Genomic DNA, 18,361 nt, shown 5'->3' with positions numbered 1-18,361 from the left:
CCCTTAAAAAAAACATAGAAGAATTATGTTTGTCATGCAGAATAAGAGATGCAACAAGATAATTGGAAAATAGCGGCTGCTGATACAGTGAGTTGCGGAGGATATGTACTTCATCACTATTCCTCTGAATTCAGAAACCAATTTATGTCAATTTTGTAATACTATATTATACTAAGGATGAGAACAACATAGCCACAACTCACAAATTAAGATACACAGATATGGACATCCTCAATATCATCATATCCCTAAACGCAACACAATTACTCGTACCTCTCCCCCTACTCCGACCCATATTTCAATAGCTCCCACCTGAAGGGCCGGAATGAATAAAGAACCTCTGGTGAGCTTTTGAAGAGCAATGCAGCACACACGCACACCGCCGCTATTGCAACCATTGAAACCATTGCTGGTCTGTATATCGTCACTGATGCTCTCCACCTTCCATAACTCAATTTCTTCTCACATTCCCTACACTGTATTCCCACCACCTTCTCTGTTTGGAACACACCCAATTTCCTCGACTTACTTGTGTTTCCTATCTTCTGCTTCACATTGTTGCCGTCTAATAACATACCTGGAATGTCCACAACAACTTGTCCATCTCCTGATTTCTTCTTCAGTTTCCTCTGAACTAGATGGACGTATGAGTAATGCCCACGCAGACATGCATAGTCATGTGGTGTTAATCCCATACTGTCTCGAGCCTTCTTCCATGCTTCAATTCCCACCTGACAAATGCAAACATCAAGACACTAAAACACTTCGTTCAAGAGCAGAAACTCTTCATACATGTAAACAACCAAATCACTAGAACAAATGCATAAACAGACAAGGTACAGCATACCGATCCAGGATCTGCAGTTAATGCATCCAATACATTCTCAGAGCTGTCCAGGCTGGCTGCAACATGCAGAGGAGTCAAACCACCCGGGCCCATGCTATCAGGCTTAAACAAATATTGGCCCTCATCAAGTTGCTTCTCCTCGGGCCCTCTGTTGTCTAAAGCTCCACTTGGATGGTATTCTAGTAGAAATTCTACCATGGACCTGCTATTTCTCCGAACCGCTCGGTGAAGAAGGCCAATTTCCAGCAATGCAACTAAAGTAGAAGTGTATTGCCCTGAATCTACCGTACCATCCAACAAAATATTTAAGAGCTTTTTCACCACAGCACACCAGTCATGATCGATGGCAAACTCAATAAGCCACCTGAAGCGTTTGAAAGAGAATGGGTCCATGTTGCCGTTGCTCGCTCCCAACCTAAATATCAACCGATTTTTATGGAGAAGCCAACCCATTTCATGCACAAAGTCCAAAGCTTGGTCTCTAGCTCTAACTTCATCAGCATTTTCATAAACAGTATCAGCACCGTCAATGATGCTCTCCAGACTGCATATTTCAGAGCAGACATCCTTCTCTGCAACAATGAATGGAAAGAAGCTGCTGCTGAGACTATGGTCTTCAACCTAATATATGGGCAACAATCACAAAATTCAGCACTTGGCCAGTCAACCTAGGTAGTGCTTTCACAAAACTGTGCAACAAACAGTACATAATCTGCTAGGCAACAAAAATCCATGGGAAAAAATGTCACCTCAATAAATCCCCTTCCAATAATATTAGGTATAAAACAAGAGAACCCAAGGCACTGAATCTCTTGGTGTTGAACAAATGAATCTGCTGCACCAGTCATATCAGCACAATTCTCCTGAACCAGATACTTCCCCTCTAGTGCGCACAGTAACCTGAGAGAAATGCAACAAAGTCGTATTGAAGCATCCTTCAAGCTTGACTTGGAAAAACACAAAAGAGAGAGTATAAAATTCAAGAAACCATCTCCAAAACCAAGAGACTGATGCATGTCAAGACAAAAATACCTTGACGTAGCACGGGATAAGTTGAAGCCTTTTACAACAAAATGAACAGACTCAGAGAAAGCAACAGCAATAGGCTTGATGCTTGATATTCTACAATTTCGATGGATATTTAGAGGTAAGGGTGCATCCAGAACAACCTCGCCTGCAGCAGAAAAAGTTTTTAGCCTAAACATCCCAAGAGTGATTTTTCATTTCTTCAGGAGTCTAAAACTGGAAAAGCATTTGAAACATGTTACAGAGTAGAAAACATAGATATACCATTATATACGAATGTTGCACGATGCTGTACTCGGGTATATATCCATCCTGTTCTCCAAAATGATTCAGCAGATGATTCAAGAAGCCTTCCCAAAGTGGAATTTAGATTGCAGTACAGCTGCAAGGAACAATTACTATATGAATTTTAGCCCATACTTAAAACTGAATAGATGAACACGTAGACCAAGCATCCAAGTAAGTTAATGCTGGTCCGTAATTCTTCACTGAAACTAAGCTAGCAGTGATCACAGGATTGTGGGAGCCAGTTCCAGAATCCTACTTATAAACATTATCTGATTGAAGGCAAGGCTTGATAACATTATAATAGCTTCTGCAGTCCACATCCAGCACAGATCAGAGACTTATAGCCTCAATGGAGTTTGAATGGATAATTAGCTATTAATATACCTGTGCTGAAGCAAAAACTTACCTCGTCCCAGGTGGACTTATCCATGCATAGATATATTGTCAATACAACACAACCAGGTCGGATGTAGCTCTCTATATCCGTAGGACTACTGGATAGCCAATCAAGAATCTGACATTAAATTGAACAAAATTAAACTTTCAAACCAAAATTAGAAAAGAGAGGATAAAAGGAATGTGTTTAGCCTCAAAAGCAGGAAAAAGACCTGTTTCCGCAGAGCAAGAGGAAAATCACTTGGATCTTTGCCAAAAAGTTTAAAAACAATCCGATCTGTACGACTCTGCAAGGTAAAATCCAGATTGGCTATTTGATATCTCAAAATAAGAGAACCTTAACGAGCTTCTAATGATGAAATGCTACTAGATGCTTTTGTACGTAAGAAATAGACATAAAAAACATCTCAAGTTTAAAATGTGGTATCATATAAAAGGAAACAACTGGTAGTGCATATGAGCAAGTCATATTAGTGGAAGAGTAGAAAATACTGCACGACAGATTACAGCACTGACACCTGTCATAATTCTAAAGCACACAGTTCCATCAAGTGAAAGATCCCCAGATACACTCAATTTGTGCCAAACACAACTTCAAATTTCAAATTCATTCCTAAACAAGCAGTGGTTGAATAAACTGCAGCGAGAATCAGTTTTCACACCTGTGCCTCCCCACTGGATGTAGAAGGTGAGTGGCTCTGTGTGGAACCCGAATTCCCACTATTATGTGGTGGACTAGACTGTTGCAAATCTTTACATAACCAAAATGGGACAGCAGCAGACACATTTCCGAGATTTTCAGGGGTAACATTATCCTGTTGATCCTCTATGCAGTCTTGAGAACCATCATAAACATTATTTAAGTCAATATTGTTCAGTTTCATCCTTCCCACTGTCGTATCTGAAGCATTTGCTTTGCTTAAGTTGCTTGCATTTTCTGGGAAAAGTAAAGCAGATTGTTGTGAAGCAGATACATTATGTGCAACTCCAGCTTGTGCATTATCTGGCACTGTATTCTTAAGTGTCAAATTAGGTGAAGGTGTGGTCACACCCAGCCCAGCAGGCATGGTAGTGTCCTGCAATAAAATGCAATCAGAAGATAAACCAAAATGCATGGTAGACTCAGGCCTTAATGCTTAGCTTAGCACCTTTAGAGCAGTCCCCAAAGATGCCACCACATTTTGCAAGTCCTGAGATACAGGCAGCAATCCTGCAGTATTTTTCTCATTGCTTGAACCAGCAAGGTTTCTTAGGAGATGACATAGCAGATCCTGATCCTTTGTTTGATCTGAGCTACTGGCTGCAGTTGATAAACAGGAAAGCCACAAAGTGATAAGTAACATAACTAATGATAAGATAAAAAGATTAAGATTAAATAAGAGGAAAACCAATAGGGGGGGAGGGGGCATTTTGGAGTAGAAAATTCACACTTGAGGTAGCGTCCTCAGAATTAGAAGATTTTGGCCCTAATGCAAGAGGAGGAAATAACTTTGTCCTGGGAATCCAATCAACAACTCTTAAACTTGACAAACACAAGGCAATACCTGGACTTCATAGACCTTCTAAGAACTTCCCCCCTGTCACATTTCTCTACATGACCTAAATTGAAGGCCTTCCACCATCAGCTGATTCACATAAGCAGAAGACTTTCCACATAGAAGGTTGTTGCTAGCAAGTCAATAAGCACACTCAGAGGACTTAAATACAGCTCTCAGAAAGACTTGGATCCAAAGAAAGTCATTTACTTGGGGTGTTCACTCAGTAAACTGAACTGAATCGAACTAGTAAGCTGAATCTTTTCACAACTCTCCTTTCAGTAATTTGGTTTACTTACCACACTTATATTAAAAAAAAATATGAAAACTAAAAAGTACAGTATTGATGCAAGGATCACATAATAGAATCATGCAAGCATATCTTTATTTGTATCTCTTCTAGAAAACATAAATTAAAAAATATTTAAATTTAAATAGTATCATATATACTTGATTTGATATTTGATATAGTTCGGTAAACCGAAACATAAAAGCTATAATGCAATTTTGTCAGATGCAAAATTTGAGTTCAGCACGTTAACCAAAGTGTAAACACCCTAAACATGTGAAGCATAATTCTGCATGAAGACCCTGGGTTTTCATTTAAATATGTGAAGTTTGCAACATAGAGTGGGAAGATCGGCCCATAAATATAGAATATGCACATCCATTATCAGCTTTATGAAACTTTGTCCAGGCAATGAAAAATAAATTTCACATCTTCACAGTTTTGACTATTAGCAATAAATATCAGAAAAGGTAGTTCAACAGAAAGATCACTGCAGCTAAGAACAAAGTGCTGGATAATAAAAGCTTTTCTCATATGCCTACTTACTGTGTAAATTGGAGAGTATCCTTAGCAGACTGATTAACAAATAATTACTGCCCTGCTCATCATTCAGGTTGGTTGCACTAACTACATTCTCTGGATGTGTTTTCCTCCTTCGTTTGTTATGGCCAGCTAGACGCCTGCGACAACTCCGCTTTCCTTCATCAAACTCTTGAAGAACATGAAACCTGTTCAAAGAACAGCCGAATAAATTTCATCATGAGAAACACAATACAGCATTAATCTCGGTAAAAGATGCATAAAGGAAGGAAGAAATCTGGACAGTGCAAAAATAATGTGTGGAAAAAAAAAAAAAAAAAAACAGTACCTGCTGCACTGTTGACAAAACCGCTGCATAACATTTCCTACTAAAGCTCTGGTAGCCTTAGAATGCACCTCACACACTTTATGCCTCCGGTGATAATCTTTAGCACTGCTCAAATCAGCTTTACAGTCATCTACTTGGCAAACAGCGCGAGTAGATGATGTGCTGGAAACTTTTGTCTTCTTCCCACTTTTATCTTCCCATTTATCTACCACCTCCCTTTCCATGACAGGAAACACATGTCCACCTAGCTTCAGATTAAGTGACCCAGCCTCATCATTCAGCGGTTCATTTGCCTCAACAGACCTCCTACGTTTCTCCAAATCCCTCTTCACCCTCTCATCTCCCAGCATCACTTCATCTGTCCCTGATGGGAAACTACTAGAAGCCCCAGTTTTCACAGGAATATCTGATCCAACTGGCAGGAACTGCCTACTCCTACAATCTGACGGCACGGAGTTTACTGGAGAAGCCATAAACAAATCGCCATCCCATCTCCAATCATTCAAGTCCCATTCCATGCTCTTTTTCCCAACGACCTTCATATCCGACACCACTGGACCATAGAAGTTATGCGACTTTCCACCAAACTCAGTCTGCATCTACGAAAATCCAAAAGAAGCACAAATCGGAAATTGAAATTTAAAAAAAAAAAAAAATGGAACAGATGGCTGAGAATACCTAGATTTCAACTAGGCAGAAAAATCTTGCACAAAGAAATAAGAAGGAAAAAGAATCCAGAAAGAATGAGCAGGGGCAATGGTGAAGCGAATAATCACCTTTCAGTCAGCCTCACTACAACCCCAGAAATCCAAGAAAAGTACACCGACGCATCCATGGACCCAAACAAGAGAAACCCACATGACAAAAATAACACTAAATTATGATTAGCATCATGAGTACAATTTATATATCTCTTTTGTAAAAGAAAGAAACTGCAGAGAGGCTCTCCAACTCTTTCCCCCAAAAAGGACAACAGCTTTTCCGTTGATCAAAGAAATAATAATTAAAAAAAAAAAGAAAAGAAAAAAGAGGTGTGAGGCAGTAGTAATAGTATATATTATGTGTTGAATTGAATAGAGATAAGAAAAAATTCAGAAAGCAAGTGTAGTTAAGAAGAGAGTGAACTTGCCGATAGAGGCGGAGGTGTGAATTGATCTGAAGACGTGTTAGGTCCGACCCAATAATAGCCGGCGATTTAGAGCTCCATAAACATAAATAATATAGCGAGCGAGAGAAAATCAGGACACGTTTTTTTCTATCTAATAACTGAAAAAGGTGGAGCAAAATTAGGGACAAGAACACAACAGAACAAAATTTAATTATTTATTAAATTAAATATGAAAAAAGTGGTTTGAATTACTGTACTCACTTGGTACACAATTAATAGGTGGAAAAGTAAAAAAATAAAATCATCAATATATATATAGTAAAGACTACAGGAACAGCAGTAGTAGTAGATACAAGGGAGAGTTAAATTGAATTGAATTTGGATGATCACTTTTAATTTAATATAATAAAAATGATTTGTAGAAGGAAGTAAGCAAAAGTGTAGAGGTGTTTTGTTGTTTGTGTTGTGTATATAAAGTGGTAAGCATGTGTAGTGTTAGGAGAGGTGGGGGATGAGAATGTGGGACTGGACTGCCTGCAACTCCTATTACATACATACACACATACATACATAGGAGGACATGAAGACAATGACTAGTCAAATAAAAGGGGCCTCTCATATAAACATTCAAAACATAACATAATAATATCTATCTATACACGGGACTGACTGGGTGGTTTTGCAATTTCCAATTTCTGTGTGTTGATGCCTTTTGGATTTTGTATATGGTAATAAGTTTCTCTTCTGCATCCTAATCTATTTTTATTATTAATAATGTTGAAATTGAATGAAGACGAGTTTGTTACGTGAATGCTGATTTGGGGAAGTGAGTTTGTGTAAATTAAAGGGGTACAATTATTAAGGATGTAGGGTCTGGCGTACGTACAAGTTGACATCACTCCTTCCGTCCTTCACTCTTTAATAACCGGCAAGGCAACGCCCTTCTTCTTGTTTAGTTGATAAAGAAAAAGTCATAATTAATATTACAATTGATTTTTTTTATGGGTTAATTTGAAAAAAGTGATGATAAAAAGATTGGGTAGTCATGTGAAATATTATTTAATTTAGGAAAAAAAAGCAAGGGGTGGGGGGATGGAATGGAGAAGAAGGGGACCATTTGGCATTTTAGAAGGGAAGATGCACTAATCAATCTGCACATGGGCACCGCACCGGATATATGCTGCTGTCAAGTGTCAATTACAACCTTCAACCTACCTACAACTATAGTCTTACTTCTCATCAACACCCTCCTTTTCATTTCCTACTTCTTTTTCACCATATCCCAATGCATATCATAAACGCATGATTTTACAAGTTAAGACTAAACCCAAACCCAAAATTCATGTGCATGCTGGGCGGCCCAATCCATTGTAGCCCAGAAAGATTATTTAATTATATAGTGAAATCCATATACCATAAATCATATTAGTTATTGAAATGATATGGTTTTGTCCAACTCCAGGCAATGATTAAGTAAAATGAATTAGGACAGATAGGATAATTGATTCTTGTTTTTCATCATAACCCAAAACCCCACCCACCACTTCCACCCAATAGCCACTGATTGCTGATTTTTAAATAATTAATAGCAAGAAAACATATATATATAAAGTGATCAAAATTGATAAGGAAATAAAAGAAAGAGGTAGCGGGTCAACACCTATTTAATTGAAGCTACACATTTAAATTCCACATTTCATTGTATTTATATTCCCTCCGCTAATTACCTCTAACTAACATCCTTCATCCATGTGATTGATACCCAACAACCAAAAACAATAAAACAAACTATATTATTCTAATTTAATTCATGCAACGATACCCAGTCAACCAGTATCCATTTCTTCATAATACTCACACCATTTCTTCTACTTCAGTTTTTCAGTTTTTTTTTTCTTCCGACGTTATCACTTTTATTTTAATATATAATTATATTAATTTAAAATAAAAATGTCTTTTTCATTTACAAATAACAATTTGTAACACATTCATATTAATTTTTTTATTGTGTCGATAATATTTTTAAATTAATTTTCTTTTTCTTTTTATTTTATGAAACATGATGTATTGATTTATATAATATTTTTTTATTTTAAATATATTTAAAATCAAAAAAGATTATATTATAGAAATACTTGCCAAAACTAGTATATCTATACATATATATATATATCTATAAATCATCAACATTCAGAAACGGTGGTTAATGACACTGTCGCACCAACTTTTTGTTAACCCAAAAATATCTTTCAAATGATAGGATAACTAACTCATTTCAAATTTTTAAATTTTGCATTAACTGTGATGTGTGCGATTTTAGTACGAGTCCAAATTTCTTGAATCTTGGATTTGAGCCAATCGAATAAAAACTTTTGTAAGAGAGAACTTGCAAAACAAAAGGTAGCACTTCGATACTTAAGTTAGTACCAATTTGAAAAATAATGATTCAGATACCGAAAATACATTAGGAATAGGATAGAATGTTGAAGAAATAAGAATAAATCGAGTATATGAGAGTGATGGTAGATTAACAAAGTAGTAATTGAGTTTTCGCAGCGTGAAGGCGTCCCTCTACCGGGGTATGGACCTCCTAATTATAACAGAGAGTCCTCCTTGTCGCGGGACGGATGCTGCTTCCTGTTCCTGAGGAAAACGAGTAGAGTTAGTTGAGGTAAAGCGTGATTGAACCTTCTCTTTTAGGGATTATATTATGAGGATCACTTATTTGAGTGAGGGAGAGAATCCAAAATGTAGGAGGACTCCTAGCCCTCTAGGAGTCTGTTGGGCGCTAGAGTCCAGGTTTTATGGGGAACCCTTCCACCACGCGCACTCCTCGTCAGCCATGGAGGGGTCTACGTGGAGGGCTCATGTGTGTGCCACGTATGCTTCAAGAGCTGATGTTTGCAAGAAAGTTGGGTCGGTTGCAAGGGTTTTGGGCTAGGTGAATTGAGCCGTATGATTTGGCCTTTTTATTCGGACTGGGCGTACATAGGGGGTGTTTTCCTCAAACGTTCCTATCGTCTTAGAGACGAAATCTGCTAGTGCCTGAGCTTTATGGTGGTTCTGGGCATATAGGAGATGTCGTATTCACTTAACTCCACCGCCCATTTCACCAATTGCCCTAAGGTATCTAGTTTACCTAGCGTCTGCTTCAAGAGTAAATTGGTCTTTACTCCAATAGGATGTGAGAGAAAATAGGATCGTAGTCTCCTAGTAGTAGTAACCAATGCGAGGGCCATTTTTTCTATGGGGGTATTCCTTTTGCACCAATAAGGACCTTGCTAACGTAATAGATTGGCATCTGTCTTCCTCCTTCTTCGCAAATTACTACAGAGTTTATTGTTTGGGGGGTGGTTGAGAGATGACGTAAAAGGTATCCCCTAGGAAAGGCTTCACTAGCAAAGGGGAGCCCTGCTAGGTATTATTTGAGGCTCTCAAATGCATGCTGGCAGGAGTCATCCCACTCGAAATTTTTTGGCTTTCATAGGATTTTGAAGAAGGGTAGGCTTTTCTCTGCGGATTTGGAGATGAATCAGCTTAGCGCTGCTATTGTTCCAGTTAATCTTTGCACTTCATTGATGTTGGAAGATGCTTTCATGTCTAAGATGGCCTTAATTTTGAGAGAGTTGGCTTCAATTTCTCTCTGGGTAATCATAAATCCCAAGAAGCGCCCTCATTTCACTCCAAATGCACATTTTCCAAGATTGAGTTTTAGTCGATACTTTCTTAAAACAACAAATATTTCCTCCAGATCCATCACATGGTCTTGTGCTTCTTTACTTTTACGAGCATATTGTCTATAGATACTTCTATGTTTCTCCCAAGTTGTGGGCGAAATATTTTATCCACCAGCTGCTGATAGGTGGCTCCAGCGTTCTTCAGACCAAACGGCATAGCTATATAGCAAAAGGTTCCGATGGATGTGATGAAGCTAACTCTTTTATGATCCTTAGGGGCTAGCATTATCTGATGATATTCTTGTGAGGCGTCCATCATGCTTAAGAATCCACATCCGGATGTGGAATCTACCAATTGGCCGATTCGAGGAAGAGGATAAAAGTCTTTGGGGCAAGCCTTGTTGAGGTCTTTGAAGTCGAAGCACATTCGCCATTTTCCTCCGGGTTTGGGTACTAAAACCATATCAGATAGCCACTCGGGGAATTGTATTTCCTCAATGTGACCAGCTGCCAATAGTTTGTCTATTTCGACCTAAATAATCTTGTCTTTCTTATGTTCAAAATGTCTATTCTTTTGTTTTACTGGCTTCATGTTGGGATCGATGTTGAGGTGGTGAGTTATGACAGTAGGGTCAATCCCTTCTAAGTCTTGAGGTGTCCATGCAAAAATGTCCGTGTTGTAATGTAGGCATTTAACTATTTCTTCAAGTATCGTCTTTTCTAGTTGAGAACCAATGCCTGTAAATTTTTCTGGATCTCTTAATACGATCTCAATATTTGTCAAGTCTTCCATCGACTAGACTTAGGAGGGTGTCTTCTCGTCTTCACTTTTTTCATTGTCGTTTTTTTCGCATTCGCTAGGAGATACCTCCCTGCCATGTCAATAGGAGGGTGACTCCTTGTTAAGTTTGTTAGAAGGTCATTCCTTGGAGTCCTCATCCCTACTCCTCTTTTGTCCCTTACGTACAACTTCCACATAGCATTTGCGAGATTGGAGGAGGTTTACTTGTACTTCTCCTACCCCTCCTGACATAGGAAATTTGATTTTCATGTGGTAGGTGGATATCACAGCTTTGAAGGCGTTGAGGGTGGGCCTCCTTAGAATGACATTATAGGCCGAAGGGGTATCTACCACCAGAAATTTTAACAAGTACATTTTTCGAGTAACCCGCTGGCCAAAGTCAGAGGAGGAGAGACCATGTAGGGTGGACTAAATCTCCTGCGAATTCGTAGAGGTAGGTAGTCACTGATTCCAAGGGAGTATCCCCTAACTGCATTTGGTCATATACTTCTCCAAATAATATATCTGCAGAACTCCCTGAGTCTATGAAGATTCACTGGGTTTTTTCCCAACAGACGTACTCCAATAAATACCTCTTTTGGATGAGCCTTTTATTTCATTCTTTAAATATCGGCATTCTTTCGTGGTATGACTGTAATCATTGTGGGAACAACAAAATTTGTCAAATTTAGGGCGTTGAGGCTGCTCCTTCCATGATCGGGGCCGGGTGAGCAAACCCTTCCCTTCGACTGCCATGAGGGCCTGAGTGATGGGCACAATGAGGGGGTATACACAGCCTGAATCCTATGGAAGGGTGCCTTCTTATCCCGAAACTTGGTGCGTGGTTTCTTGAAGGAGGTCTCCTCCCGGGTCTCCTTCCTTTCTTCTCCTCGGCTTTTCCTCTTAGCTGCCTGGCCATATTCTATGTTAATATATTTGGTTGTGCGGGCCAAGAGAGCGTTGAACTTCAAAACGGGGTTTTTGGCTAGGGATTTGATGAAATCCTCATCCAAAAGGCCTTATGAGAAGGTACTGGCCTTTACCTCTTATGTGGCGGAAGGTACTTCCAAGGTTGTTGCTTTGCATCTTTGCAAGTACTCCCTCAAGGGTTCGTTGTCCGTTCGTCGTACAACGAAGAGGCTAAGTTTTGTCTTTCGCAACTTGCGGCTGCTGGCAAAATGGTGTAAAAACAGGGACCTAAACTCTTGGAAGCTTCCTATCGCCCCAATGGACAATTGGTTAAACCATTGTTGTGCGGCCCGGGTGAAGGTGGTTACAAGAACTTGGCATTTGATCCCATCTATGTATTTGTGCAGCAGGGCTGCGTTCTCGAAGCGTAACAGGTGCTCATAAGGATCGTCGATCCATCATACTCAACGATAGTAGGAGTACGGCAATTTGCAGGGAGCTCATCGGCATTACAACATCCGTGAAGAGAACCCTTTGTAATTCTTCCCTTGGGACTCGCGCTATCTGGTGCTGCATGTCTTGGAGGCTCTTTTGAAGACACTCCAGACGGGCCAGTCATTGTTGGGGGACCTCTGGTAGATTTGTTGGAGGGAGCCCCTATACCCCGGGAGGGGAGGGGGGGCTCCTGCCATGACTGCGCCTCCGCCCGAGGAATTCTTTCTGTACCTTCTTGAAGGGCGTCTGCTTCCAGTGTAGGGGTTGGACGAGTAGGAAGCAATATAACTATCTGTTCACGCAAAGCTGCGGCGACGGCATGTTGTATTGCACCCAGCAATCAATTCTCCAACATAGTGTCGGAAGAAGTGCTCCATCTTAGGGGATCAACCAATGGCTGCATCACCCTGGGAGGCATCATAAAATTTGGAATGGAGGGGGCGGACCCTCCTATCGGAGTCAGGGATGTTCCTGGGATTACCTGCAGAGGTTAGGTGCCGTCGGGGATCTCCACAGCTTTTTGTTTATTTGTGGGATTAGTGGTAAATCATATCTTTAGTTCGACTTTCCATAGATGACACCAATTGATTTGTGGAATTTTAGCACGAGTTCAAAATTTTTGGATCTTGCAGATGGATTTGGACTAATGGAATAAAAACTTTTGTAAGAGAAAACATGCAAAACAAAAGGTTAGCACTCCAATGCTTAAGTTAGTACCGGATTTGAAAAATAATGATTCAAATAACAAAAATATATTAAAGGAACAGGATGAAATGTTGAAGAAATAAGAATAAATCAACTATATGAGAGTGATAGTAGATTGAGAAAGTAGTAGTTGAGTTTCGACAGCGTGAAGGCATCCCTCTACTGGGATATGACCTCCTATTTATAACAGAGAGTCCTCCTTGCCGTGGGATAGATGTTGCTTCCTGTTCCTGAGGAAACAAGTAGAGTTTGTTGAGGTAAAGCGTGATTGAACCCTCTTTTTTAGGGATTATATTGTGAGGATTAATTATTTGAGTGAGGGAGAGAGTCCAAAATAGAGGAGGATCCCAACCCTCTAGGAATCTGCCGGGCGCTAGAGTCCAGGTTTTATGGGGGGCCTTTCTGCCACGCGTACTCCTCGTCAGCCATGGAAGGGCCTACGGGCCTACATGGAGGGCCCGTGTGTGTTGAGTCGTATGTTTCAAGGGCTGATGTGTGCATGAGGGTTGGGTTGGTAGTAGGGGTTTTGGGATAGGTGAGTTGAGTCGTGTGCTTTGAGCCTTTTTATTCGGCTTGGGCGTACGTAGGTGGGGTGTCTGGGTTTCCCACCTCGTTTTTTGCCCAAACCACGCTGGGCCATACCCATCAAATTGATAATTTTTTTTCTTTTTCTCTTTTTTAATATAATATATTAATTTGTATATTTTATTTCTATTTATAATACATTTTAAAATATAAAATATTTATTATATATACATAAAAAGAAAAAGAGGGCTTCCTTTCCTTATTGTACAGCTCCGTCCCATATGATATGAGTCAAAGACAGAGACAGCCCAACCCCAACTGCTCTCTAAATTCTCTTCTACACTCTGCATGATTATTAATATTAAATAAATAAAGATGGTAATTATAATTCACGCGCTTTGCCCTTTTCTTCTTCAAGTCTTCTTCTTCACAATTCACATCCTCCTCCATCATCATCTCCCCCATCCAGCAGCACTCACAACTTTCCTCAACCCTCTTCAACAGTTGCACACCAACATCATCAGCAAATACCTTTCTTTCTCTATTCAGGTCTGGATTTTATTTCTTTTTCTTTTACTGATCTATGTGCCATCTACATCATTCATTCTGCCTCTTTCATCATCTGTGAGGGTTTCTCACTTTTTGTCTCTATAGAACAAGTAATCAACCCTGTCCAACTTTCCACCTTTAATCCACTCTCAATTTCGTTCTAATTCTATTTGCTGTTTTGGGAATTCAATTTGTTTCATGTCATCTGATAACTTGTGCTCTTTTTTATGTGCTTTCTTACATTCATACATTGCTTTTGCGGGTTTCTCCTCAAGGGACTATAAATTAGTGGATCAAATAGGACTGGTAATTACACATATCATTTGATTGTAATTTTGGGATGACCCGGTCCTCACCTCTACTTGTTCTTTACTTCACTTGTTTCTTCCTCAACCTTTCACTTGTTTAAATATGATCCTCCCACCTTTCTACCTGCTGCCTTTGATGCCAAGCGCCACGCAGCTTAACTTTTGCCAACTTAGATTGCTAAAAACAGTGATCCTTTTGTTCTTCAGTTGACTGAGGAACTCCATGAACACAAAAATTCACTCTAATTTGGCTGACTTGGTCATTTTTCTAAAAACATTATGATGCTATTGCTATAAATTATTTCCTTTCATCTCCTCATCCTTTTTTATTTATGCTTGTTATTATATCTTCTATTACAATGGACTCGTCTTTGGTATTTAAGGTGTACATATCATATCTTAAACTGAAATGTTGTTTGTCAAAAGAAATGCCTTCTCAGGCTTTGGAATTTCTTATTGTTCTAGATGTTTTATCTTTGGGCCACTGCAGATTATAACATAGATTGAACGAACCAATTAAGTACTTTTTCCACTTCAAGCCAATGGGGGAAAAAACATTGCTTCTTGTAGTTTTTTCCATTCGTATATATGCTGAAAATCAATCAACTATGTCGATTGTTATGTTCTGATGCTTCTTATTTCTTTAGGATACACTTTCCCTTTCTCTCATTTTCTCTTGTACTGCCCTACTATGTTTTGTGCTCCATGGAGACCTAAGGTTGTCTTCTGATAGCTTTTCTACCTCAGGTACTCTTAGGTGAGCAAATCATGAGTTGCTTTGGTTGTTGTGAGGAAGATGACATGCATAAAGCTGCGGGTAATGGGCCATACATGACAACACACTCTGCGGGTGAGGTTTCTATCTCATTCCTACTTCCTAGCTTTCAATTATTAAGTGTTTACTAATTTACTTTATGATTAGTTGCGTGGATTGAAAGAATCTTTATTGGACTAGAATGGATTTTTGTTTTCTCTCCACGCAACTAACTTAATTTTTTTTCCGGAAATCTAAATTTTAGGTTATAAAAGCTGAGTTCAAGTCTTGATTTGTCATTTTATTGCTTTTAGTGTTATGTTTTATGCAGTTGCTAACTTGTGTTAATGGTGAAAAGGAAGAACTCCTTCATCTTCCAATTAAATATAGCAACCAGTCAATGTTAATTCATGCTTTTCATTTGAATTGATCTTAAGTTGTTAATGTCATATTAAGAGCGACATTGTTCCACCATGTTCTTTCTATTGGTGAACCCCTCTGTCGCTTCTCCAGCTGTAGTTCTTCGCTAACCACTATGGATTTTCTGATTTACTATAAATTAAACTTAGCAGAGATTTTTCTGTAGGCAACCCTGCAGGGTATCATTCCACAGAAACAGCACAAAAGGACAAACAGACTATCACTATGCAACCGATTGCTGTCCCTGCCATTCTGGTGGATGAGTTGAAGGACATCACAGATAATTTTGGTTCCAAGTCTTTGATTGGTGAGGGATCCTATGGAAGGGTGTACCACGGAGTCCTGAAAAGTGGACAGGCGGCAGCAATTAAAAAGTTAGACTCTAGCAAGCAGCCAGACCAAGAATTTTTGGCACAGGTCTGGCCTTTACACCCTGCATGTTGTTATAGCTCCCCGGAGTATGAGTTTCCATCAAGATATGTTGCTTAATAAATGGCCTGCAGGTGTCCATAGTCTCCAGATTAAAGCATGAAAATGTGGTTGAGCTACTTGGGTACTGTGTGGATGGTGGCCTGCGAGTGCTCGCTTATGAGTATGCTGCAAATGGGTCCCTACATGACATTCTTCATGGTCAGTTGGCATTAATTATTGTAGTGAAACTCACTTCTTTTGCCTCAAATAATAGATTTTTGTTGGCATATTTACAATATGGAAAACTAAATAATGGCCGTGAATAATCAATTGTTGGTGAAGTCAACTGGTGTGGTGTGGGTATGTGGGGTGCACGTTAAGTCTTCTTTTAGTTAATTGTTAGATTTTTACATGGACAATGCTGCAATTAATTCTATAATCTTTACTTTCCTTAAGTTGGCTGTGATTATCAAGATCTTTTCTGATGCTTATTGTTTGAAACGAAGGCATTGATCTTTAAAGAGTATAACCAATATTCCAGTCTCCTGTGTCTGGTTCTAGAATATTTCCAGAAATAAACTTTTGATTGCTAAAAAGGTTTCCTATATTATATGGCTTTGTAGTTATGAGAAGTGCCTGCAAATACAATCTTGAATATGTTCACTCGTTATAGTTTGTTGCTTCTCTTGTTTGAATAATATTAATTTGTTTTATACAACACTAACTTTAGCTGTTAATACAGGACGCAAAGGTGTCAAAGGTGCACAGCCAGGTCCAGTCTTGTCATGGGCACAAAGAGTTAAAATTGCTGTGGGAGCTGCAAAAGGACTAGAATACTTGCATGAGAAGGCACAGCCTCATATTATTCATCGTGACATCAAGTCGAGCAATGTCCTACTTTTTGATGATGATGTTGCTAAGATTGCGGATTTTGATTTGTCAAATCAAGCCCCTGATATGGCAGCTCGTCTTCATTCAACTCGTGTTCTTGGGACTTTTGGTTATCATGCTCCTGAGTATGCTCTTTTCTGAGTCTTTCCTGGAGATGAATAGTTGTAGTAAACTAGTAGTTTAACGAACTGATTAGCTTTGCAAATGTAGCTTCCATCCTTGAAAATGTATAGCCTGAATTCTTCTATTTTGGGTCGTAGATATGCGATGACTGGGCAGCTAAGTTCAAAGAGTGACGTTTACAGCTTCGGTGTGGTACTTCTGGAACTGTTGACTGGCCGTAAACCAGTCGATCATACACTGCCGAGGGGACAGCAGAGTCTTGTGACATGGGTATGCCATTTCCTTGGTGATTATTTCCGGAATATTAAGACCATTGTTTTGCTTAATTTCTTGCGGCATCTAGTTCTGAGTTGTTTCTGCTTGCATATGATTGACTAATGTGCACACTGGAATCAGGCTACACCCAAGCTCAGTGAAGACAAGGTCAAGCAGTGTGTCGATGCTAGACTGAATGGCGAATACCCTCCTAAGGCAGTTGCAAAGGTACATGAGTTATTTCTCTAAATAGTTGATAGTTTAAACTGATTTCTTTTTTCGTATGTTAGAGATTGTACTTGAGTTGCCCATCTAATGAATATCCTTTGATGTGTGCTATATGATGTACTAACTCTTGCTTCATGATTATTATGATTTGGTGAAAAACAGATGGCTGCGGTTGCTGCCTTGTGTGTGCAATATGAAGCTGATTTTCGGCCAAACATGAGCATTGTAGTAAAAGCTCTCCAGCCTCTGTTGAATACTCGATCTGGACCTTCTACTGATACACCAAACTTGTGAATACTTTCATCTCCTTAAACCTCGAAAGCTTGCTGAATTGGCGAGGCTATTATATTTATTATGTTATGATGGTATTGACGGATTTGAATTCTTATGAAAAAAACTGTGAGCATTTTCTGATGCAGAGCTGTTAGAACTATAGAGCAAAGTGAAACTATTATTATGTGTACAACAGTTTGAGCTGCACAGATTAGGGTGGTTGTTGGATTTGTGTAAAAATGATTTTTACTTTGGGTTTACTGACAAACGCGAGGAAGTGTGTGTGTGGTAGGCACCTCAATAATTAGTGTAGTGAATAATGGGAATGAATAACAGATCACCAATAAGCACGCAAGTAATTATGAATTTCTTATATGCTTGCTTTTTTTCTTTTTTAATTGGATACAGTTCATTACCCCATCTCACATACTCAAAATTTTTGAAATTGAAGGAATACATGGAATTTCAAATCAAATAATACATTTATGATCTTTCTAGATTTTTTTCTAATTTGAAATGACAACTCCTAAAATTCATTGGCAAATTCAATTCACAATTAGACGTCTTTCATTTGTAAACAATATCGCTATCAGACCTAAAAAGTCGTAAGTTATTTCTGGAAGCAGGACCCTTTCATTTGTAATTCATTAGTTGTTCACATATGTGATGATGCAGACAAATATGAAACATTAGAAAATAA

At 39.0% G+C, this 18,361-nt stretch overlaps 2 protein-coding genes across 6 annotated transcripts; one reads left to right on the top strand and one right to left on the bottom strand.

Annotated features, from left to right (window-relative positions):
• Positions 1-92: 92 nt before the first annotated feature.
• Positions 93-6,532, bottom strand: LOC105156807 (squamosa promoter-binding-like protein 1). 4 transcript variants are annotated; one of them, XM_088879190.1, is made up of 12 exons: positions 6,379-6,532; positions 5,250-5,842; positions 4,928-5,109; positions 3,706-3,857; positions 3,220-3,633; positions 2,770-2,844; positions 2,568-2,675; positions 2,138-2,255; positions 1,880-2,021; positions 1,597-1,747; positions 848-1,468; positions 93-731 (listed from the first exon to the last, which is right to left on the bottom strand). In XM_088879190.1, the coding sequence occupies exons 2-12, from the start codon at positions 5,789-5,791 to the stop codon at positions 282-284; spliced, it is 2,955 nt and encodes a 984-aa protein (XP_088735316.1). In that variant the 5' UTR covers positions 5,792-5,842; positions 6,379-6,532; the 3' UTR covers positions 93-281. The 4 variants fall into 4 exon arrangements, with proteins under 4 accessions (XP_088735316.1, XP_020547976.2, XP_088735315.1 ...); XM_020692317.2 differs by having other exon boundaries at positions 5,250-5,848; positions 6,026-6,527; XM_088879189.1 differs by having other exon boundaries at positions 6,026-6,527.
• Positions 6,533-13,824: 7,292 nt separating this feature from the next.
• LOC105156806 (Protein kinase superfamily protein) lies at positions 13,825-17,921 on the top strand. 2 transcript variants are annotated; one of them, XM_011073024.3, is made up of 8 exons: positions 13,825-13,998; positions 15,054-15,156; positions 15,647-15,897; positions 15,984-16,110; positions 16,634-16,907; positions 17,043-17,175; positions 17,302-17,388; positions 17,551-17,921. In XM_011073024.3, the coding sequence occupies exons 1-8, from the start codon at positions 13,825-13,827 to the stop codon at positions 17,680-17,682; spliced, it is 1,281 nt and encodes a 426-aa protein (XP_011071326.1). In that variant the 3' UTR covers positions 17,683-17,921. The 2 variants fall into 2 exon arrangements, with proteins under 2 accessions (XP_011071326.1, XP_011071327.1); XM_011073025.3 differs by having other exon boundaries at positions 13,866-13,998; positions 15,040-15,156.
• Positions 17,922-18,361: the final 440 nt, after the last annotated feature.

The sequence above is a fragment of the Sesamum indicum genome, linkage group LG3 (genome assembly GCF_026168435.1).
Source record: "Sesamum indicum cultivar Baizhima isolate 11 linkage group LG3, ASM2616843v1, whole genome shotgun sequence".
In the NCBI taxonomy this organism is placed as follows: Eukaryota; Viridiplantae; Streptophyta; class Magnoliopsida; order Lamiales; family Pedaliaceae; genus Sesamum; species Sesamum indicum.
The sequence above is the reverse complement of the archived record's forward strand: the minus strand, read 5'-3'. Positions and strand labels throughout refer to the sequence as shown.

What these genes read in the sequence shown, in the direction of transcription:
- LOC105156807 (XM_020692317.2), bottom strand. Translation starts at nt 5,848, where the DNA reads ATGCAGACTGAGTTTGGTGGAAAGTCGCATAACTTCTATGGTCCAGTG. An exon ending in CATCCAGTGGGGAGGCACAG is followed by an intron (nt 2,845 to 3,219) that starts GTGTGAAAACTG and finishes TTTACCTTGCAG; the next exon opens with AGTCGTACAGATCGGATTGT. An exon ending in ATAAGTCCACCTGGGACGAG is followed by an intron (nt 2,256 to 2,567) that starts GTAAGTTTTTGC and finishes TGTTCCTTGCAG; the next exon opens with CTGTACTGCAATCTAAATTC.
- LOC105156806 (XM_011073024.3), top strand. Translation starts at nt 13,825, where the DNA reads ATGGTAATTATAATTCACGCGCTTTGCCCTTTTCTTCTTCAAGTCTTC. An exon ending in ACCTTTCTTTCTCTATTCAG is followed by an intron (nt 13,999 to 15,053) that starts GTCTGGATTTTA and finishes TTTCTACCTCAG; the next exon opens with GTACTCTTAGGTGAGCAAAT. An exon ending in CCTACATGACATTCTTCATG is followed by an intron (nt 16,111 to 16,633) that starts GTCAGTTGGCAT and finishes CTGTTAATACAG; the next exon opens with GACGCAAAGGTGTCAAAGGT.